Genomic DNA, 25,133 nt, shown 5'->3' with positions numbered 1-25,133 from the left:
CGAAACCATGAGTGGCTTTGTGAGAGAGCGACTCTGGCACCGAAAAATGACAGTGCGAACAAGATCAATGAAAAAATCCTAAAAATTATTCCGGAAGACTCCACATCTTACAAATCGGTTGACACTGTCACAGACAAAGCGCAGACAGTTCTGTATCCTGCAGAATTTCTAAACTCTTTGGATATTCCGGGTGTGCCACCACACAACTTGACCCTCAAAGTTCGAACACCTATAATGCTTTTAAGAAATTTGGAGACACCGATACTCTGCAATGACAACAGACTCTGCGTGAAGAAATTGCACACTTACATCATTGAAGCAACGATTCTAACTGGATGTGAAAAAAGAAGAAGTCTTCATTCCACGTATCCCAATTATCACCGAAGAAATGCCATTCACTTTCAAGCGATTACAGTTCCCGATTGGTTTAACTTTTGCCATGACAATCAACAAAGCGCAAGGCCAGTTGTTAGCAGTGGCAGGTATCAACCTACATGAGCCCTGCTTTTCACACGGACAGCTTTTCGTCGCGTGTTGGTAATCCCAAAAATTTTTACATCTATACACCAGAGGGAAAAACAAAAAATATTGTGTATCCACAAGCAATTGCCTGAAGTTTTTAATTGAAATATTTAAAAATAAAAGTAATTTTTTCTTACTTGATGCAGAATTTTTTTGATTAAGAAATAATTAATAAGCTATACATATATACATTTTTTACGGGGCGGGCAACGTCGCCGGGTATCAGCTAGTACTGAAATAAATTTGAAAATTAAATCACCTACACAAACCTACACAAATTTTAAAATTTGAAATTCAAAGTATAGGAAACGAATTCATTATTAAACGCGGGGTACATTTGATTAAAAAGAAGTGAGTTCAAGAAAACCGAAACTTAATATTTTATGAACGTTCCCGTGTATTTCGCTAGAGAGAGAGAGAGAGAGAACTCTTTAAATTATTATCACCACGATAAGTGATAATAAAAACTTCTTCATCCAACGCATAAATGACCATCAAAAGAAAACAACTCAATTTATTTTATCGTTCCTCTCTCTTATTTTGTTTTACCGAAATTCCTGAGATGTTATTCCCTCACATCCTCATCTTGAAAACATCAACTCTATCAAGAGTTCAATGTAACGTTTCAATCAAAGTTTCTTCAAGGATGCAAAAAAAAAAAAGGTATCTAATCAGTAACGGTTCATTTTCCCCATTATTTATCGGCAGTTAATGTATCGAATTGTTATAGTGATTATGCGCTTTGATGGAAACGTTTCTAAGGAGAAAACCGGGAGGATTTTCCATTAGTAGTAACTAGATTAGTAGTACTAAGAGTGAGAGAGAAAAATTCCGCCTATGCAAGTGGAAAACTTTCATTAAAGCATCGTTTCCGCCGTTAATTTTAGCGATGGAAAGTCATTAGCGTGTTTGCCTTTTACCCCCCCCCCCCCTCTCATCTCATCCTAAACCCCTTCATCCCCCCTCCCATCATTCTCTAACATATGGAAAACCATTCGTGAAAAGTATTGACCGAGTAACAGCTTGTGCCCGCCAAAGTGTTACAATATCTCTCTGAGATGCTGTATATACGTACTTCGAAGATTTATTGATCAACAGGTGAATAAAATCTTAAGTTAAATTTAATGGACGAGAAGAATTTCGGGTCGCGATGATACCGAGAGAGAGATAGAAAATCCCCTTTGCGCGAGAGATTTATCTTGTTCTCCCTTAAAGATACGGATTCGAATTATTTATGTCTCCGCTTCGGATGCCGAACGCGATCACTAACCGCTAATTGAACGGCGAAGATAACACTTGACTGTGTGTTTGCGATTCTCTCTCGTATCAGAAAACAACGGTATACGTCTAGAAATTCCTTGCATTAATTTTTCATTTCGAATGGCCGCGTATACGATGCGATTTTATGCAGTTATTTAGTATGTATAATCAGATATGACACTGTATCTGGGTGTGTTTGATGTAAGTAATTGTGGTTGCAAAATTTTCGGTATATGGTTGCGTGGAAATCAATCAGAACGCTACTTACTGTCCTGTAATATTAGAACGAGAAATATTTGGTGAGTAAATTTACAGTATTACAGTAGAAACTTGACGTGCTACTGGGGGGGGGGGGGTTCAGATATAAGATCCCTATGACCGGGGGAGAATAGGGAGAATACAGATTTGAATTCTTCCTCTACAAAACCTGAGGTGCCACGTATACGTGACGCCTTCAATTCCGATTTAACCCATTAGCAGACATGATCCCCATTGTGGGATTTTGGCATTTTACGTGCTTTACGTTTACAACTTTTTGTGCATATATATAACTTATCCGGCCAAAAATTAAAAAAAAAAATTGGCAGTTAATTTGTGCGTGTGTGCGTGCGTGCGTGCGTGTGTGTGTGTTAACTCGATGAGTAATAAATTACTGTACAGCGATATGAGTGTAGTGTGCACTGTAAGTAGTAGTGAAACCTCGATTATCTATAGTATATACCATGTTGGTTTGTTTGTTATATATTGCTTTCTATATATTTATGTTGCATTTTTGCGTATTTATTGTTTTCCTATTGTTTTCTATTGTAGTGTGTTTATATTGTACTAATATATATGCATAAAGTGGTAATTGTAGAAGTTACAAATAATACAGGAGCAAATTTAGCCTTTTTAGGGTTAAAGCATGTTCATCACACCGAATAACACAGTAATTGGCTCTTTTTATATTCAGTACCCAGACAATTTTTCAAATTTTGTTTGTCTAGTGTTTCCATTTTACGAAGCTGTATCACTATATCTCAGTCAATTTTCTCTTTTTCTTTTAACTTTCTTTTGTTTTCTGCATTTTACTTTAATTTTTTTCTTTTGAATTTGAGAATCAAACGGAGTTCTTTTATTCTTTCAATCGCACTTTGTGTAAAACCCATAGGATAATGTCCTAGTGTTTATTTACTTGAGTAAAATAAAATACACGCCACATAATTATGCTCATATGTATAGGTATACCGTATTGAAGACTTTTAACTGAATCTATTACACATGCAGTAATTATAGAAAAAAAATTGTTTAAAATGATTATATTCCTTCAAATAAAGTGACATCGTACACTTTCTGTATGCCAAAAATTGTTTAGTAACAAATAATTACACATTTGATGAGTTTCAGTTCGATGCTTCCAAACAGCGTTGTTCTTTCGAGCAGAATAACAAAACACGTTTGATTCTTTCTGCTTAGCCATTGCTAACTAATGGAAGATTTATGCTGCAGATGCCATATAAAATTCAATTTATAGCAATCACAGAATAGAGAACGTCCAAACATTCAATAACCAGCATTAGAATAACATGACGTTTCCCCCGGTAACGATATTCAAAGGGTAGGGCTGAACACTATATAATAGAGAGATCATATCTCAAATCATTTACGAAACACTTTATAGCGATATTATTCCATATATGTCTCTGATTGTTCCATTCGTGATAACTTATTCTCCATTCGAGGAAGCAAAATGATAGACATCTTCGGAGTTTATCATTTGGACACTCCCACGAAGTTTTCCCCGTTTAATAAACTCTTGAAACAATCCCCTGGGAGTTATAGAAAGAGTATGAAATATTTTTCGGTAATTGGCTTTCTCGTGTAATTCGTCTATTTTTAAACAAGATGAATGTCAGTCAGAGATACAAGGCATTTTATTCTATGTTTTTTCCCTCTCCTTCCCCGAATCAGTGAATGTAAATTGAATAAATTACGGAACTGATAAATTTCCCCAAGCGATTGTCGCATCATCATCAATCTATTGCTTCACGTTGACCCGTCGACACACGCCCTGTTCCCCCGTGGAACCTATTGTCGGTTCACTACACGGTGAAGGTCATTCGCCGGGTTGTTTTAATGTATAATTATGAATAATGCTGTCATTATTTTCATTATCCCTGTGTTGGCACTTTGGTGCATCATAATCAGGATCAGCGAACCTCATTCATCATCTGACACTTCCCCCCTCCCATTGTGTTTTGTTTTCCTGTATTTTTTGATTTTCGCACATCACATTCAGGTCTCGTTATTATTTCTTCATGTATGCAATTAAATAGTTTCATCTTTTAATTACCATCAGTTAAATTAAACTGTCCAGTGTGAAAGGAAAACAAAATAAATATAATTAGATATAATTACATTATAATAAATAATCCAAATAATAAGACATCGAAAAGCACGTCTTTTTCCTTTGATAAAATACTTTTGAAATAATTTCGAGAAAACTTGCGACGCATGTCAATGAATAAAATACAGGGCGGTCATAATAAGACTGACACTACTGTTGCTTATTTTAACAATCGGGATAGCACGGAACTTAATTTGGGGATCAATTAACGTATTAACGACCAATGTTCCCAATTGGGAACATACTTTTGAATAATTAAAATAATATATTTTTTCTTTCACGAAAGCAATTGGTTGTTTTCCCCCTGAACATAATACTTAAGGTTTTGGACTTAATTTAGAATTTTACTACAGTTATTCAGTTCAGCTTTCAACCCCTCAATTTATTATTCACCTTTTTTCAAGGAAAAATATCTTTATATGTTTACGCCTTAAATATATATATATATTTTCTTGTGAACGTACATGCTCGTAGTTATACTTTTCTTAAATTCTAGAATAACGTCAAGAACTATAAGAAATGCTTAATCAGACAAAAACAAAATTGTTATTCCAATTACAGGAAAATTTTTCCTTATGATTGTTCCCAATTGGGAACATTAGCCACTAGTAACTATACAAAATGTGATGTAGAGGATGGATATTCCATAAAACTATTTATTGTTTTTTCCTCTGGATTGTTTCGAAAAGAGTGAAAACGATCAAATTTCGAATGACTTTTTTTACATGCAACATTCTCTTTTTTTTCCGTGATCTTCCTTGTTCCTCCCCCGCCCACTATCTATTTATGTTTTAGGGAGATTTTGTTCGTGTAATGGTCCTTTAGCAGTTGGTATCTAGTCTTGTGGCTATCTACAACATTTTTTACTTCTTTTTTGCCTGTTATACTAGTAAATTGTTTGACTGACATTTTTTTTTTCTAGTTCTCCTTTCATGCTCTTTACATGGCTAAAATATTCGAGACAGCAGCGGAAACTGTTGACTTTCTAATTAGTGTGAGAGATTATGATGTATCAGATCTCTCCGATGGAGAATTCGAAATATGTCAGCTACCGCCTGATGAAAATGAGCATGTTACAGATGAGGAAGACACCGATGACAACATACTTGGTCCGGTCGTTCCTGCAGACGTTCGTGAATATCTAAGCGTTTTAAGCTCACCGCGTAGTTCATTTGTGGGTGAATCTGCAGATCCTATCAGCATGCCTTCTAAAGATCAGATTAATATCCAATTAGAAAATAGCATCATGTGCTAACATCCCAAATGTCTAAATCCATGCAATCGAATTGAAAAAGTATTGTATTTGACCAAAATATAGGAAGTGAGCCTACTATACTGAAGCAATCGGTGATAAGTTTCTTGAGCTAGTGCAAGGCTGCTCAATTAATTTTTTTTTTCTTCAAATTTTTATCGCAAAAGTACTTTAGTTACTTGACTGATGTGAAAAATATTTCTGCCACACAATATGGATCAAATCTGCGATGTGAATGTAAAGAAATTTCAGTTTCTAGGATTGATTTTGCTAAGTTGGTGTCACGGATTACCAACTGAAAATGATTAATCTGGAGTACTTCAGAAGGCACAGCGATACCTATCGTCCCTAATGCCGAGAAATATATTTACAGACATAAAAAGATCTTTCATATTTGATGAATAAATCTTTCTTACAATCCGTGATTCAACCCTTCTATGATGAACTAAATGAAAAGTTTATTCAGTTTTTGTTGTTCCATAACAAACTACTGGTACCATGTTACAGTCATCCTTCAAGTCAGATGTTTATACGGAAAAAACCAATTCGCGAAAAAAATATAGAAACCAAAAAGACTACATTTAGATCGCTTTCGGTCTTCTAATGGGATCCCTACACATGCCTAGCCCTGTATGTTTTAATTGGTTTTGTAAATTCTAGACTAACAACGCAGCTTATCGTAAGTTCTTTATCATAATCCAGATATACATGCATTTTGAGTATTCGAGAAATTTATTTCCCTGATTTTAAAATCCCATATGCATGCTTTAATTCGTAAAATAAATGAGACGAATTTTGTATCATCCTGTATAGAGGGCTTATTGCGAAAAACTTATTTAGTCACATCCGAGAGACCAATGTTCCCAATTGGGAACATTTTAGAAAAAGAAAAGGGAATTTTTTTTTTCTTGAACTTCTCGATTGATATATCTTAACTAAAAAGTCAAAAGGTGAAATGAACAAAAAATAATAATAGTGAAAATCAGTTGGAATCTGAATTCGGGTAAAAGGTTACAACAGAGTTCCCCTAAACTTTTTGTTAAGCTACCTCCTTGTTCAGAATTGTTTTTCTCCCATCACACCTCAGCGCAACAAGTACACCCGGTGACGGTTACCTCATCAAGCGAAATTTCCCTTAAAAAAATCTTCCTTTTGAGTAAATTTTTCCCTCAAATTCAGAACTAACGTGTTGGCGTCTATCGATGAGAAAAAACAGTTAAGTATTTATCATTAATGCTGGAAGGGCCGGACTATACGATATACCTAAAAGGGCCGCTGGCAGTAATTTTGTGTGTGTGACTGCTGCTTCTTTTTAGTGCAATATATTTAATCACACTGAATTTTTACAATAAAATACAACATGCATGTCACATGGTCACTTTGTTAGATCTGAAGAAATTTACGTTTTCTTAAGCATACAGGGTGTCCAAAAATAACGTTCCAACTATAAATACGAAAAATTAGAGGGCCACTATGGACAAGATTCATAAAAAAAGATAGATAAATATTGTATTTACACTATATCAGCCCTTACTCCATTTTGATTATGTACACATTTTTATATGTATATCACGGTCTTTTTTATTCACTTTATTTAGTTATTCGCACATGCTATCGATAACGTATACTATTTTGCTACTGTATCACGAGGGCACTATTAAAATTACATACTACAAATTAACTTATGAAGAATACACAATTAAAAAAATAGAGCTTTGTTTTTTTTTTTTCATCAATATCTTCTCTGATTCGGACCAGTCACTTCCGGAATCACTACCTTCTCTTTCGGATTATAGCAGAAAATCATGATTTTCGTTGTCAGAGTTTGCATCGTAAGTCTCCTCGGCCTCAGATTTATTGTCCGAAATATCATTCAGCACAGACAGAATTTGACTATTTCGTTGTAATGCATCTTTTTTCTAAGAGACATTTCTACACACTGTGAATGGACCTCTGTTTCCTGGGAAGATTTCAGAGCAGATGATAATATGAAAAGTTATGAAATGTCAAACCAAAACAAAAACGGCTTGCCAGGCGAACGGCCAGGAAAAATAAAAAAGTTTCCTCAATTTTCATAACAGAGGCTATACGTCAATAAGCTATAGGGTTTTGTGTGTGGATGCATATTGTCCCTGTCAATAGACTCTTTAGATTGGCCAGTAACATGATGCAACGAATTCCATTATTTTATTTATTTTTTCTTATTGGTATGTTACTCATGATTATGTGTCGTGTTGTGTGTGTGTGCTATCAGGGAATGACAGGGAATAAACCTAAAACTAAAAGAATACATCAGTGCCGACCACAAGGGGAAAACATATACAATTTATATATAGTAGTCAAAATGACTGCTCTTGGCCGTTCTAGATATAAACGTCGATCCCGAAAAAAACCTTCAATGTCTTCAAATTTTCGTATACAGAAATAAGTGTAAAAATAATGAAAAGTCACCAAAAAGGGAATGTGTACGTCAAATACTACTTCTGAGATTGCAGCGTTTACAAAATCAAAAACCGTCAAAATTACTGCTCTTGCCGTTCTAGTGTTAAAAAAAAAGCAACGCACAAAGATTAGAAAAAAAAAAGAATAATTCTTTTGTGTGGTAGAATTCTCAAAGTTCTCCACAAATGCTAAGAAATTTCTCACATAGGTTTTGCCATAAATTTTAGCCAATTTTTCCCCACGAATATGGGAAATTTCCCAGGAGTTACCATAGCTGAGTCAACCCAAGTGTCTTATGTTATACTCGCTGCTTCTATGAGGGTCGTTTCATGGCATGCTAGAATTGGTACAAGCTGACGTCATGCGTGACGTCATTGCTCAAAGAAATCCGAGTGTGCCCGCTTTGATACCCTTTGATTAATTACGATGGTTTGCAATCGCCGGTACTGATGATTTTACTGAATTATTTCAAAAATTGTCTTTCGATTGTCGTCATAAGTATATGTATATTTATTGACTTAAAATGAAGAAAAAATAATTTAACACTACAACGACGAATGCGGTCATTGACCACAAAGTCCATTTGACAAGCGATTACATCTAAACGGTTAATCTCACATTATTGAAATTTCATGACTTTCCTTACCTTGTTGAACAACATTCCGTCCCATCGTTCACACTGTGGCTGGATATTTTTTTTTCCTTTCAGGCATAATGGCATGTTGCTCCGCTAAATGTGCTCCGCCTGACCCTGATTTTCCTGCTTATTTCATTGAGGACACTGTTGCCTCTCTCTATAACTGTATTGTAATTTCTTGTCCAAGGTACACATAGCTTTGTACTTCTTCCATCTCTGTGTTGTTGGGCAAAATATTCTTCTTCGAAGCAAATGAGTTGAACATAACTCAAGTGTTTTGCAGATTCATTTTTAAACACACCTGAATACTTGCCTTTGTCGTTATTGTCCATCGGGATTATTGCTGATAATAACAATTTTCTCGCAAAACGTAAATGGTTGAGAAATTCTAAGTTGTTTCTTTTTAATTTCTCATCCCAATCCAGTTTTCTAAATAGTTCTTCCAAAACAGCGGTAAATAGCTTTGGTGAAATAGTATCACCCTGTCGGATTTCCTTTCCGAGTTTTATCGTTGCTTTTCTTCTATCGGAACGAATGGTTGCAGTTGTTTTGTCGTATATTTTCTTGATGACAGTGATGGAAATCTGCTAATCCCAATTGTACCTAGAACATTAACAACAGAAGAAGTGAAGACAGAGTCAAAAGCTTTTTCAAAGTCAATGGAAGCTATACACAAAGGTACTTAATTTTACTTGTGTCTCTCTACGAGTTCCCTGATTGGCTGTATGCGATCCATTGTACTAAATCCACTTTGAAAACCTGCTTGTTCTTTTGGTTGTGCTGCGTCTAATGTGTATTCCAGCATACATGTCAGCACTTTTGGAAGGATCTTATAATTACCGATAATATACCGATTGGTCCATAGTTATTCTACAATTGAATGCCAGATATGTATATAAATTAGATCAGTAACATAGTTAAGTTTACTTCTACTGTTGTCAAACAGATATTACTTACAGTATATTACACCTACAGAATTTCAACTGGAATATTTTTTCAGCATGGGCTAACGTCTGGAGCACGACCATTAGCGTTGGCAAGTGCATGGTCGCTCATTTTGGTTCGAACAACCCACGTTTCACGTACGAGTTGAATGGTGTTATTATTCCGGATGCAACTAGGGTCACCGATCTGGGAATTCTTATTGATGACTGGCTTAGATTTTCTGAAAATTGTGCAGCAGTGGTGAAGAAACCGAATAGAATTCTCGGTTTCATTCTCAAAAGGGTCTCCGCTTTCTCCTCTAAGTGATTCTTGCATTTTTCCGGGGCTTAGTTCGTCCTAGATTGGAGTATGCCGTCAGGTTTTGGAAACCATACTTAAAGTAACACGTTGACCTGTCCAAGGAGGTGCAGAGAACTGCCACGCGTGCTCTGGACGTTAAGTTACGAAGAGGGTCTTGGTTTTTTTAAAATGTGTACATTGTAAGAGCATAGGTGTCGGAGGATGTGATCGAAGTGTTCAGAATTTCCAACGGGATGCATAAAATGGACTATGAGTTATTTGCACATCGTCAATCAACTACTTCGACAAGGGGACACCAGTATAAATTTTTCAGGGGACAATTCTAGGTTCTGGTGTCACGGGAGTTTTCTCCAATATGGTTGTGAATAAATGAAATAGCTCACCTTCGGGGGGGGTCATGAATTCTAACCCAATTGACATTTTAAAAAGAAATACGTTAAGCATGATGGGATAAATCGAGAAGCTATCCATACTTAGATGAGACAACTGTAATTAATTTTTATGGGTAGTGTATTTATATTTAATCATGATTATTGGTGTTTTCTGTTGCTGTTATTCGGTTGTTGTAAGCTTTGATATAGTTTAGATTCGACATCCATATTGTTTATGGACATCTTTTTTCTGCCTGCTAATTGGGGTTTCCATGTGGTTTTCGTATTTGTATTTATATATAATGGTACATAAGTAGATAATAAGATTTACCTCTATCTATATACCATTATATTTGTTTGGCCCTCAATAGTAGACGTAAACTTAACTATGTTAGTGATCTAATTTACATACATATGAAATATTTAATTGTCAAATAATTAATCATTTCGATGAAAAATCTCGATGCCATCAGAGTATTTATGAGCAATACCAGCAAGAATGCGCTTGAAATCTCTCGGATGATGTATATACGCCTTTCCGAATTCTCTGCAACGCCAACCGAATGCCAACTTTGTAATAATTACCTATGGAAGTCAGCTTGCACTGACACATAATTGTCCTCATTCCACTTAACTACTGCAAAATCGGATTCTCTGAGGGTTGAATGGAGCCTATTCATCAACATTTCCATACAGCAACCGCCTGTCTCTCAGAGAGAGAGAAAGTGAGAGAGATGTGTGTGTGTGTGTGCTGGTGGTGTGCGGTAGTAGTATAAAACCAGACGTTAAACGGGGTGCGAATCGGATAAACCATAATTCATTATTTCTGCTGCCGTGACAAATGGCAAAATTTCGGTTGGAGGCAGTCGTACACACGCATATAATAACCTACAATGTAAAATGAAATGACACTGACGTATACAGCAGCCGATGCGTGATTGTGGCCTGGAATTACTGTACACATTCATGCATACGTATGCTGAGCTGCGCTGAACACCCCCAGAATGCTGTTTAATCAATCCGTTCAGTGGTAGGACATAAATTAGAGAATCAGAGCTTGTGGATGTATTCGATCCGCGATGGTCAAAGTATCTGCTTTATAAATTTGATTTTTTGTTTTCTAGAAATACTTTTCCTTTGCATCATCTATATTATCAGATGTGGATCTACCTGTAGAAGTAGGACAATGGAGGTCATCACCATTCCAAGGGGAAAATTTATCTGTCCCGTAAAATACGGGACGATCCTACGAACATTAACCACTAATCATCCTCTTCCCATCACATTACTCTGGATCCGTGCATGGGTGCCTTAACAAATGCAGTGTCAACCTTAAACAGGCCGCATTTTCACTCGGTGCGGAAAAAAAAAACATGTCAAGAGAGGGCGTCTTCACAATGTTGAGAACCTAAACATGTCTGTGGGACCCCTCATCCCTTGTATTATACATTTTGATGAGAGGGAAATCGTCTTTCAAAAATTCGTACAATATTACAGAATATACAGGAATGGAGTAATTGTTAATATTACTTATGGAGTAACAAAATATTTCAACACAGATTTAAATGTAAATTAACGCAAAAATTAATGATAATATCGAATGGATGAAAATTTATAAATAAAAAAAAATTAATGATTAATGAAGTGATAAGTTTTTATATAACGGACTAAAATTAGAACCTCATGAGAGAAATAATTCCAAAATTTTGGCGAAAACCTTCGATAATTTGTGGGCTTCCTGTTTGATTCGGGGCCCCTTTTACCCACACAACTAGAAACACCAACACATTTCTTCACGAAACATCAACTCTGGCCACATCACAATTTACTGCCATTAATGAGCTGCAAATGAAGGGGCACACACACACACACACACACACACACACACACACACACATATATATATATACATACATACATACACACATATATATATACTTGAATTTTCTATGTACCATGTGGCATCATGTTCTCTGTACAAATTTGAAATTTTAGTCCGGCCTAATTTTACATGTATATACCAAACAATTACTTCCATTACCATGAGTACGGGACACGGTATTATCATTCACCCCTGATGACGCTTCTGAACAGTTTGGGCCGAATGGAATCAAACAGAGACCAAAATAACTGAAATCCACATCTCATACCAATTTTTCGTATCGGCAATTCGATTTAACGTTCTATAACTAATAGTCATATCTACTGAATTTGGAATAAGCCGAAAAACGTTTCAGTCCCGAGGGACAGACTTGAAAAATACGGATTTTGAACTTCTTGGGGCTCGGCCACGACGCGGAGCTGTGTGAACGGCTTCATCGATTAGTATTGTACAACTCTTTTACCGAGTGATGACCTACACTCGGCCAACACATGTGTCGGGCACGGTGCGGATATGTGTGTCCAGACCTTATTTTGACCTCTCTAAACACATTGATTTCAAAGTGGGTATCAAGTGACATAACGTACATTGAATCTACGAGCAGGAATTTATGCTTCTAATTTGAGCTCATTACATGCGTCTCAATACCATATGCTAATGTTTGGCATTCCTGTTTAACGTATATGTGTATATATATATATCATCAAATATTACCGAAACGCATATAATCTTGAATATTGATGCGGTATATTCTTGGAATCTTGCTGTATATTCCGGATGCTGGCAACTTGATAACTGTTCCGGAGTGTGAGTGGGTGAAAGACAGGTATATTGCATTTCGAGAGAGCCGTCTTTAAATTATTCATTTGCATCGAAGTATCATGTTTGGTCTTTGTTAAATGTATTTAGGGATGCATGTACGATATACAGGGTGCTCCATAAGTTCGTAAATAGTTTAAAAATGCATGCAATTTGGAGAAATTGCAAAATCTGAATGCGGTTTGTGAAAAAATTATTGTCATGAAAAAGGATTTTTTTTTTGGTGCAGCAAAATAATATTTGAAATTTTTGTAGACAGAGGGCACTACATGGAAGCATGATCGAAGTGATTGGATCTGAATCTTTCTTCAATCTCTTCTGTGTCCAAAAAATTCACATAGACGGTCATTCGTTACTGAGGTAAAACAACTTCACCATTAATGCTATATCCACCGATGTTGAGTGAATATTCTAAATTGATTTCGTGTTTTTTTTGTAGAATATAAAAGAGAAATAAGTTTTCGTTGAAGACAGACGTTTCTTCCGCAATATACCTATAATTTAAGTATATTTCTATAATTCCTTCAGGAAAACGGCCAAACAGATTACCATAAATAGTTCCCAAGCAATGGAATTATAGAGAACCGAACAAAGAATAAATCAATCACAATCATCCGATGAAAACAGATCAATCATTATTGAGTTTCGCATACTTAATCTCAAGGATTCTGTGCCTACAGGTAACAGAATCGTATTTATGTGGTGAAATCTTCGTGGAAATACTCAAGGTTCGGTAATTGAAGAATACCACTCGGGTAGAAAGGAGCGTTTTCTTAATTATCTATTCATGAGCGTAATATTACTGGACGATAATTTTCGATAATAAGAGATAATCAATGCTCCGCGATGTAATCATTTTTTTCCCCTCTCTCATGATTAAGTTTTACTTGGTGATTTTCTGACGTAGTAACAATTATATCAGAAATTCGAAATTGATTGATTTATATAGGCCTATACTATGAAGCGATATAAATTCGTATCTATCCAGAGTTTTTTAGAATTTTCGTTTTTAAAAATGAAGTCGTTGTTGTTGTTTTTCTTTGCGGTTATCATGATGCTTGTAACGTATCCTAAATATCGATATATCCTATATATGTTACGTTGAATATGATGAATAGACCATTATGTACAATAACCAGTTATTATGCTTAATCACCAATCGCCTCGATAAGTTTTATAGATTTATCATTTACCGGCGATTATGCATAATACTCAAGCATCGGTGATAAATTTCATAATTTTCAAAAATAAAATTATGTGTGATGATAATTTGATAAAATGAAACGCAATATTTGGGGTACGATCGTGAAATTCGTTAACTAAGATTCTATTTTAACGTGTAAACTCGTAAAATTTGTTAATTATAAGTTCGCTACGTAGATGTCCAAATTCATTAAAAATGAGTTTGTTATATTGGGGTCAGATCGTGTACTTACAAAAACTTGTTGAATTCGTTGAATTGGCGTTATTTCGGAAAAAATATGTTCGATCAGAATGCATTATATCTGTTTCAAACTCTGGATCACAAATACGGTTATCTAAATAAAAATTATTTTCACGACAGTTAGACTGATTTATCATTATTACCAATACGAAATAGAGGTTATGGATAAAAACTCACCAAATGTGATGAACGATTTATCAAGTTCACCACCGACGCTTGGGCATTATGCATTATTGCATAATTACCGGTAAAATATTTCAAACTTACAAAATTATGCACAGTAACCGGATTTATTACATATACATTATTTCGATTCAATATTCTGTTTTCAATACGGTATGGTCCATAGGTTCTCAGACTGTGCATCTCTAATCTTTGTCAAGGACGCTGCGAAGCGCCGACCCTGAAAAAGGTTCGTTGAAGCGATTCTTTGTTTAGATTGCTCAGGGGAGCCACGGATAAGCGTGGTTTAGGAAGAGGGAAGCCACAGTTGAAAAAAAAAATCCCCGCGTGAACAACAAAAATATCTGCTTATATGCATACGCTAAAAATGAGAACAGGGTAAGTGAAGTGGATATATCTTACGTTAAATGTGAAAAATCGGTTATTATGCATATTCACCGATCGTCTTGGTAATTTTGATAAAATTATCACTTTTACTGGCGATTACACATAACACCCAAGTATCATTGGTAAATTTCATAAATTTATTGCCTTTATGTATAAATATGCATAATACCTTAGTGTAATTGGTAAATTAGATGAATATGAAAAAAATCCAAATGAGTCTAGTATGTGTGAAGAATATAGTACCCCAATATAATGCTGACAAATTTTACGATCGTACTCCGATATAATCGTGCAATGCATGCATTGTATATCATATAGTAAGATTTATTATGTTTACCTCCGACGAGAAATTTGGTATTATGCGTAAGCGCTGGTAAAAGTGATAATTTTTTTAGTACTTATTGAATTTACCAACGACGCTTGGGTACTCTGCATGATCGCCGGCAAAAGTGATCAATTTTGAGGAAATTCATCAAACTTACCAAAACACAAGGTACACAATAACCTGTTTATGATACTTTTATATAATAACCGGAGCTGTCACATTTACAGTAACATATAACAGGCAACGAGGAGCAAGCAATACCATATTTTTTTTCAAAAATCTGGTCTCTATTCCTGTTTCAGTATAAATATTAATTTCTACATACACAAAAAATAATCATTATTTCTGAAATGAAGTTTTTTCAGCTGAATTTACAGATATAAATGAAAAGTAGCACAAGCCACAACCGACAAATTGTCCATCAAAAGTTGGCTGAAACAATGATGTCCATATAAACGTGGATGTCAAAGAACGAGGACGTCACAACCCAATATAAAGCATATATGGCGAAGGAAGAAACTAATATAAGCACACATTATAATTCATTGGTGGATCGATATGGAAATTCACTCGAAATTCGCATCGGAATGGATTCCAATCAACATATACTGTGTTAGATTCAACATTATCACGATTCTCATTGTCGAAATCAACTTCTCAAAACTATTTTTTACTTATAATAAAATTCTTTATTCTACAAAACTTTTTATAATGTTTTCTCGGGGATCCCGTGAAATACACTTACAACCGAGACAACTTTTTTACCCACACCAAAGTACTATACGTGCATTTCCAGACATCCAGGCACTTAAGGCCTTCCCATGACATTCTTGTCGATAGGTGATTTTTATTGCTTCCAACTTAACTTATTGACGGGAATATTAAAACTAAAGTTTGGTATAATGATAATTTTTTTTTTATGATCGTTATTATTGCTATATCCCTGCAGCTTTTATTACACTCTAACTTTATAATCGCCTACAAGAAAATTCAATAAATTTGTATGCAATGAATTTTATTTTCGATTAATAATTTCGCACTTTTATGCATAAAAATTGAATTTGATGATGAAATGCAAGTTTCTACACTCAAAAATACCTACATGTATACCCTTATGGAAAATATATATTTTTAATTACATATACTTTACACAATCGCATTCCCGACATAACAAACTCCGATTCAACATTTTTTTTTCTAAATTTTTTACAAATATAAAGATTAACTTCTTACCTAACACTAGAACGACGGAAGTGATCATTTTGAGAGTAAACCTACTTTGTCATGCGATTACACCATAATGATTTATCTCAGGTTGTTTAAATTTCATGATTTTATTAACATTGTTGAGGCTGTTCAGGCCAAAAAATATTTTCTTTCTTATATTTTATATTATATCATATTTTATCTCTTCAAAAAAAATCAAGGTTTCATAGTTTAGTCATAATTTAGAAACTATAGTGAGAAAGTGAGGTTGTACCTAAAACGACGGTAGCGTCGTGAAATTGATGGTGCAGTGGTCATTTTATAGTATTTTACTATGAAAGAATGCCGCCCCTCTTTTATGGAAGAATAATAATTTCTTCCGTGCATATTAAAAATATGATTTTCAAACCCCTGATTAATGGTCATCCCCTCTTTTGCGGATGGAATTTTTTGTCCCACCGGTGTACGCAAAAGAGCGGTCATTTTGAGCTTCTCTATAGCGGCCATTTTGACCGCTATAGAGATATTTCAATAATATGATTGCAAAACATGCTGAAATGAACAGTGTTCTTATGTGAACATTATTATTGAGAGAACAGATGTTATACAGTATGTCATTGTGTTTGTGTTTTTCCAGCATCCATTTTATATAATTTAAAAGTACTTCTAAAGAAGCTCGTCGCCGAACGCTATTTGATTTATATAGCATTTCTATGAGTTTGTGCACTTTTACTCTACTGCATTCGTTGGTACAGTGTCGCACAACGAAAATAACCTTTACTTTTCACGATTTTACTTCACTGAGAGGATTATTATCTCTTTTTTGTTTGTTTGTTCAGGCACGATTTTCACTATAGTGGGCCCCCGGTGCCCCCTACCAAATATCCCAGCCCAGGGATTATGTGGAGAGCCGTTATTTCACGTGCCATCTTTCGACTGAAATGGAAATTATGGACAAAGGAAATGTCTTCCAAGAATTATGATTTCATTATTTATTACTATGCTAATGAGTGTCGTTGATGTTTTTAAGAAATTGAATTTGCGACGCGCAATGATTTTCATTGCAGAATGCGTTCGTCATTGAAAAGTTTTTCGTCGTCAAATGCTGTATAAAATACGGTTATATACTTCATATATTATTTGGACGTAAAAGTTATTATTTCCCCGTGTATAATGGAAGTATGCTTTTTAAATCTGTGATTAACGGTCACCCCTCTTTTACGGACGATTTTTTTGTGTCCGCAAAAGAGAGGTTATACTGTATATTGATGTGATTTTTAGGACATTTTGACAAAAAAAATTAATTATTTATCATGATTGTAAATATATTATACACTACTTATATTCAAAGAGTGATCGCGGATTTAGTTAACGGTATAAAACGTATTTTTATAAAATGATTTATTCAGTGTATTAATTTCAATAACATTCCGGAAATACTGATTTTTTTTCTTAATTTTTTTCTAGAAAAAAATTATAATTTCACCGTGAATTATTTGAACGGATAAAAATAGGATTTTCCATTAATATCGAACCAATCGTTAATTGTACAGAAGATGAGTTTCTACTATATGCAGAGAGCAATTTTGCTAGAGTAAAAGTCACAAAAAAAAAGAAATGTAAACATATCGCACTTAACAACATCCATGTTGTATTGATCACGCGCACATGATAAATGTGGTTATTCTTGTGTACGAACTTGGAAAGATCAATAGAAACAAACAAAAGGAGAAAGTTATTCTGTACTAGTGAGAAACCTCCTATCATATCAATCAATATTTCAGCACAGTCACCGAAACATCAATCGATACTAACATGAGAAAATTTCGAACCACACAGCACTACGAAGCACTTATTTCTGTTGTTCTCCACGGAAACAAGTCAGACATCACGCAAAATACAGCAAAAATTCTCGTTCTTTCTCTTTCTTTTTTTTTTTACTTTTACTTCTTTTTCTCTTATTTTTTTCCACCTTATACATATATCTTTTATTTCTTTTGATTCATTTTTGCCGCAAGTTCTTTAATAACAGGGAGGGCGATCGAGAGCAACCCAATGAGCCGCCCATGAAATACGTGCGAAAACTCCGTCGTACTATGTTTTCTTGATATGTTGAGAATAATAATGATGTAGAACGAAAGTGGAAGCGCTCCTAATGATGTTGTTGTGATACCTTAACTCGACCGGCGTTAAATCTACATTTGCGTTCTGAAATTATCCGTCAATCATGAAAGATCCCACTGCCATTCAAATGTGTCTGACTTCACTTCGAATGAATTGTCAGCCAAGAGAAATGATCGACGTTGAAATTAATATTTGATGCATTCATGGCATCATGTTTCCTTTCTGATAACACTTTTCTTTCCAGCTAAAATAGTCAGTTATTATTTTGAGATTACCCGAAGTAGTGTTGATGCAAGTACCTTAATACCTTATATTCATCATTAACAGCCATTGTGGTCCAAATCCGTAATAATAATGTGTATCCCTGGTAAATGTGGCAAATGCTGTTGTTGTACATAATAAACCTGTTAATATTCTCAATCGGTGAGCATTTTTGTAATTTTGATAAATTTCCTTCAATTTATCATTTTTTCTGGCGTTTATGCAAATTACCCGAAGCGTCGTTGGTGAATTTAGTAAATAATAAAAAATTATCACTTTTCCTATGATTATTCATAATACCCAAGCGTCGCGTCGTTGGTAAACATGGCAAATCTTACTAAATGATATACTATACATGATAATATATTAATATGCAGATATTATACAAGTATCATTATATCGACATGCGATCGTAAAATTTAGTTTCATTATATCAAGGTCCGACTATATTTATCACTAGTGCCCGGAAATTCAGTCAAAATGAAATAAATGTATTTCTTTCAATCTTTTTTTGCCTATTCTCAAACTCCTTTTCTGAATTTTTAATGCCGTAAATGCCAATTTCGATATTGTTTTATGTTTATTCGCGAATATTATAGGCCTTATTCTGAAGAACTTAGACGTTTTTAGCATTGAGAATTTCAAAATAAATTTCTGTTTTAAATCTTCAACCCTACTAATTAAAGGCCTCGTTCGATTGCCATAAAAATAGAAGAGTTTGAATTCCCGTGTTCCCATCGACATTCGATTGCCCTCAGTGTGATTTCGTCATTGTATGTGATTTCAAAACTTTTCAAATGTTACTTGAGCAATCAGTAATCTTGACTAAAAGTTACGTGCAATTTTGTTTGAGAAATTTGCGGAGCGATCAAAAATTTGGTGATGCGCGCCGTGTGCAGAACCAACTGCTTTTACTGGCGTCCTTTGCTGTTGATATGGAACTCTAAATTTCTGAACTAATGCACATCATAGGGATATATTTGTTTTTGTTTCTTTTGAAAAAAATTATGTTGTAGTTTGTCATTTTGATAAAATTTATTATGATTTAACTTAATTATATTGGAATTTGAAGCAGTCAGTATTCGATTAATATATTTTTATTTTATTTGTTTGTGGTTGAGAAATTTTATTAGGTTTCGAGTTAAAGTTTCGATTTTGTACGAATCAACGAGTATGTACTTTACATACAAATGCAAATACATATCATATAAACATAGAAAATATAATTTTATAAATTTGCACGTATACAAAATTTCGACCATATATTATACACTTTCTATTGTTTATTTTGTACATAAAAGTTAATTTTTCAATAACGTACAAAGTAATCTAACATTTTGTTTAGTTATCTCAACTTATATCATAATCGGATAAACAAAAATTATGGTTTACTACGATATTCATTCTGCCTTAATAACCCAGAAACATGATAAAACATGTTTCTTATGGGCATCTTTTTCTCAGCCACCTCGTTGGGCATTTTGCCTGTTGTGGCGTTGTATTTGTATTAAAAAAAATTAAATAAATAAAATTGATGTCCATCGCATTGTATGCGTATTTCGTAGAGTTTGTTCATTAAGTTTTGAATGTAGAAACCAGCGGAAGGGAAGGGGGAGCAAATCTATTAACTGAGACGTGTAAAACTTTTTTACCAGTTATACATTTTTCCATATGCCTGTGCGTTCGCTTCGTTTCACACAATGATTTTCCATACACTGTGTATTCCGATCTTTTACCCTTTATTTGGCCAAGTATACCGTCAAAAAGTTGTTGTATTTTTGAAGTTGAAGCATTGTATATTTTGAGCTCGTTTTGGCATTGATGCTTCTAAGCAGCTTCTAAACATTCGACTTTTAGTTGTGAGCTGTTCATGAAGTTTCTATAACTACCATCAGAATGGCGCTCTAAGGTACATGTCACCCATTTCTTGACAAGTCAAGCAAGAACGATTTTTGACACTTGCATTTTGGAGAGAAATGCCATGTGAGGAAGAGACATATTGCTTTCGGCAAACAATGAATGCCATTTTTAAACTTTTCACATCTACGTAAATCATATAAATACAGTGTAGTCCATGAAGTGCAACATGCCTTTTTTTTTTCAAATATTCACTTTTTTGACATGTAATAGCATTCAGGGTACTTATTTGCCTTTTATATAAAAACTCAAAAATTTTCTCCTCTGCATACCTCAATGCTTGCGCCAATTGAATGGCTGACGATGATATTTTAGAAATGGCGAGAGGCACTGATTCCTTTTTGGATGATTTTCGTCTCGTGGTTATGAACTTATTCCGAATTGGAAATTTGGACGTTCTACCTGTACATCTGCAATTAATGCATTGATTTGTGGTGATAAATCAATAAAATATTTTATTTTCTAATATAAGTGCACTTAAAAAGAAAAGGAAAGCTGAGTCTTTTTGAAATCGTCAGATCACATCTGCACAAACCTTATGGGACGATAGTATTCCACAGAACGCAGTTTATGATACAGTGTCCCAAATTTTTCTTTCTCTGACATTCTCTGAACACCAGCTAATATCTTTTGTTGTATGACATTTCAGCACAGAATGATAAAATGTCACGTCACAAAATATTTATACATTGCCTATCTAAAACCAAGTTACAAGCTGTAACACATTTTGGATCGCTTTTAACTTGAACTTATCACACATTTTTTCTAGGTTCGAATGAATGTTTCACCAAGATCATTTACATCCAGTTAGAGACTCATGATTCACCAAACACATTCCATAACTTCTTGATTTGATTCAGTTCGTTGTTTAGCGGTTATCATTCTAAGGCCTCAAAATACAACTCACGCTCCTAAAAACAATTTTTTACAGTTCGACAGAAATGCGTTTTTTTGGCTTCGTTACCCTGAAACCAGTCTTTAACTTCGTGATAGGGAAGGCGTACTGGTGGGTAAATATAATCATTAAGCATGTATTTATGAAATATTTGGCAGATTTCATTTTATACGGATGATCCTCGTCCAGCTCATAGCATTTACTCTTTAGGATTTAACATTTTGTGCAGTAGGATATGTATATTATGACTTTACATGAAAAATAACTTTGACTGATTTTAATTTAAAGACATTTTTAATTGGTTTAACCATCGAAACAAACTTTATATGAAAACTGTACAAAAGGAACCTATACAAAAACTAGTCGAATTCGAGGAACCGCACTAACATCCGCGTTTATATTGTTCAGTTCACTTCCAAAATACATATGATTTCCCGGTGAGTGGTAATCTTTTATAAGAGAGTGAAGCAGAGAATACGAAATTACAAATACAGGATTTCCCTGTATATGGTCATGGTGGCGTATTATCCGCATGTAAAATTCTATTCACCTATAATGCAATCTTAAGGGGCAGAAGGTTGTTGTATGCCATTTTTTCTTAAAATAAATGTCTGTTTTTATATTAATATTTATATGCAATCTACAAAACTTTTTTTAATTTTTTTTTCCTTTCGTATCAAATTGTTCAAAATAATTTAATTCTTCTCTCCAACCATTCATAAAATAGTCGAATATTAGTATATAATCTGATCTAAGAAATCCCGATGTATTTCAACGTATAACTAGCGAATTTTTCGTAGGAGTCGCCGGGATATACGGTAGTTGATAATGACGATGAGGAAAGATTCATAAACTTCCTATAACAAACCTTGAAAATACAAATGAGGAAAAACAGCAAACGATCGACAAAACGAACCTGTGTCGATACAAATGAAGATGAAAAAAAAGTCATTGATGCACTAAAATGTTGAGCACGCTTCTATCCATAAAAAATCAAAAACACATCGGGAACTACTTACATTGCAATATTCATTCTGCTCGATGCGCTTATACTACATTTTTCCTCCTATTTACCTAATTTAATTTTCGTTTAAAAATCCTATTTATCGTATTAGAAATCCCAAAGTGGAAATAAAAAACGGAGAGAGGAAACTGGATATTTTGGTTTAGACCAATATCATTTCAATTAAAAAGAAATGATCAATTTATTACAAAACGGAAAATAAACTTTCATTGAAACATCGAGTATATATTGCTGTGTGACACCGTACATAGTTTTAATCTTACGAATGAACATTTCCATGATATATTTGTGACGATGATACATCACGAAAAAATGCATGTAAAAACTTAGTATTTTCCATAAATATTTTCAATATTTAGGCAAACGTTATATTTGGTTTATTCTCTTCTGTGTATAGAACATGCTCTTTATTCAAACGAAACCCCATTTTGGCGTACTTTTAAAAATAATCCACTATTGTTAGTCTCCTCGTCTCTGAAATTAGAATGTATCAAAGCTGAAGATGCCTTCTATATTTCATTATTTCAAAAACAAAAAGTACGAGATTAAGTAAATCGATGATGCTGACTTGATTTAAATCGAGTCCACATGTTTGGAGCGATTTATTCGATTTTTTATTCCCGAATAGAGGCTATAGGTCTAATTCTCTCAAGAGAGCTTCATTGATCAGTTGAGGAAAGTGGTATACACAAATACGCGTTAACTCAATTGATGCGCATAAGGAAGATCAATAAATATTTACACACGCATAAATATAGTACCTGTTCATAATCTGTGCATTTTTCTCTACTATTCATAATGTTAAGAAAAATTAGCATTAGTCTAACCAAGCATAAATGACAAAATATCTGGTGAAATCATTAATTTATTTGAGTAATTACTCATGCAAAACATAATAAGCTGCATACGTGTCAAATGCATATGGGAATCAATACCTAAAACGAACGAGGGAAGCAAAAAGAAAAATAATCTGATGTAAATTTGAACATTCAAGGCTTCCTGTTAATTAAAAAATAAATAAAATAAACAAACTGTGTTATGATATAAATTATAATAAATGATTTCGTTTAGTTTTTGTGAGTTTCATGTATTCAAACTAATCAATTAAAAACTGAAACAGTATTTTAATTTCATTTATAGATTAACTCATGGAATCTGAAATTCAACCTATATGTATAGCGTCCCACCACCCTGGAAAGTTGACGGGTCTGAGAACTCCATAATCGAACTTAATTTTCCATAATTTTTGCAATATATATCAATTGATTTTTTTTCAATTAGTTTATTTCCAACGATTATTTTATTTAAATACTCAAGAATTCCGGGGAATAAATTAAAAAAGAAGAATTATATAAATTGATAATACGAGAACAAAGGATTAATTTTCATTTTATTTTTCCAACTAGTGGTTCATCGTTATAAAACATTTCTCAAGATAATTATTTTTCTTTCATTTGCAATACACTTCATTAATCTCGTGGTGATGCTATAATTTTCATTATGAACAGTTAAACTTAAAAAGAATGTCCCAATTTCACTACTTAGCTATATAAAAACATTTCAATTTCAAATAAAACTTTTTTACCCTAGAAAAAGTACGTAGAATCATTGTATTAATTTGAAAAAAAAAAATTCGATTCTTTTTGTATCGCTAATATTAATCAGTTAAGTTATTATTGAATGCAACACTTACCTGTTGTTGTCGAAGTAGTTATGGATTCGATGCTATCGAGCCTAATAAGAGTGATTAATAACAAAACGCCGAGAATTCGTAACATGTTGAAACAGTTCCGGACGAATGTGGAAAAAATAAATAAACTTAAAAAAGAACACAAGTAATCACACGGACAAACTAAATAACACAACGAAACTTAAATCCACAGTGTAATGTATTTCCTCTTATAAGATGTTGTCAACTGTAACTTTGACTCGCACTGATCATCATCCAAGAATCAATCATTTTTTCTCAACACAACAATATTTATCCACAAGTTTTTTTTCTAAATTTCTCAACGAAACAACAACTACGAAGAAAAACGAAACTAAAGGAAAACCAAACTTCTTCCCCCACGAAAATTAAAGAAATATATATATATTATTTTTCACTTTAATAATTTATAATTAAATTGATGAATGTAATTATTCATTTTTGCTGTAATTTCTCTGTCGTAGAACCACCACCACCACGGTGTCAGTAGAAAGAGCAAGAGAGCATCAGCATCAGAGATCGAATTTTCACACCACCACTAGAAAGCAGCACAATACATACATACAATAGAAAGCGGCCGCGAGAAAGAGAGAAGGTTCCGATGACAGGAAGGTAGCGATGGCTACTGAGGAAGTAGAAGCAGCGCCGGGTTAAGATTGCGCTCCTCCGACGGCGAGGTGGTTGGTTGGCGGTGGTGCGTGTTTAGCCTGTTCCATAGCGCCCCCTAGCACCCGGTTGGTCCTGTCTGGTGTCAGAGGTCATGTCGGGACGTCCCACTGCGTTTAGAGGTTTTTCTCCCCCCCATCTTTTCCCCCCAACCTCTCTTTCTCTCTCTAGTGTTTA

General features: G+C 34.2%; 1 protein-coding gene across 2 annotated transcripts in view; it reads right to left on the bottom strand.

Moving 5' to 3' along the window:
- The window catches only part of LOC149075438 (kin of IRRE-like protein 3), a 233,485-nt gene extending 208,561 nt beyond the window's left edge, over positions 1 to 24,924 (bottom strand). For both annotated transcript variants that reach the window (XM_089242774.1, XM_089242775.1), the window contains exon 1: positions 24,276 to 24,924. In XM_089242774.1, the coding sequence (XP_089098900.1) occupies positions 24,276 to 24,360 (85 nt within the window). In that variant the 5' untranslated portion in view covers positions 24,361 to 24,924. The remainder of the gene's footprint in view (positions 1 to 24,275) is intronic.
- Between the last annotated feature and the right edge of the window lie 209 nt (positions 24,925 to 25,133).

This window comes from Pholcus phalangioides, unplaced genomic scaffold, assembly GCF_987345545.1.
Source record: "Pholcus phalangioides strain wild (caught in Gottingen) unplaced genomic scaffold, Ppha-v1.0 ptg000015l_1, whole genome shotgun sequence".
NCBI classification, from domain to species: Eukaryota; Metazoa; Arthropoda; class Arachnida; order Araneae; family Pholcidae; genus Pholcus; species Pholcus phalangioides.
Note: the sequence above shows the minus strand (reverse complement) of the source record. Positions and strands in the feature narration are given on the sequence as shown.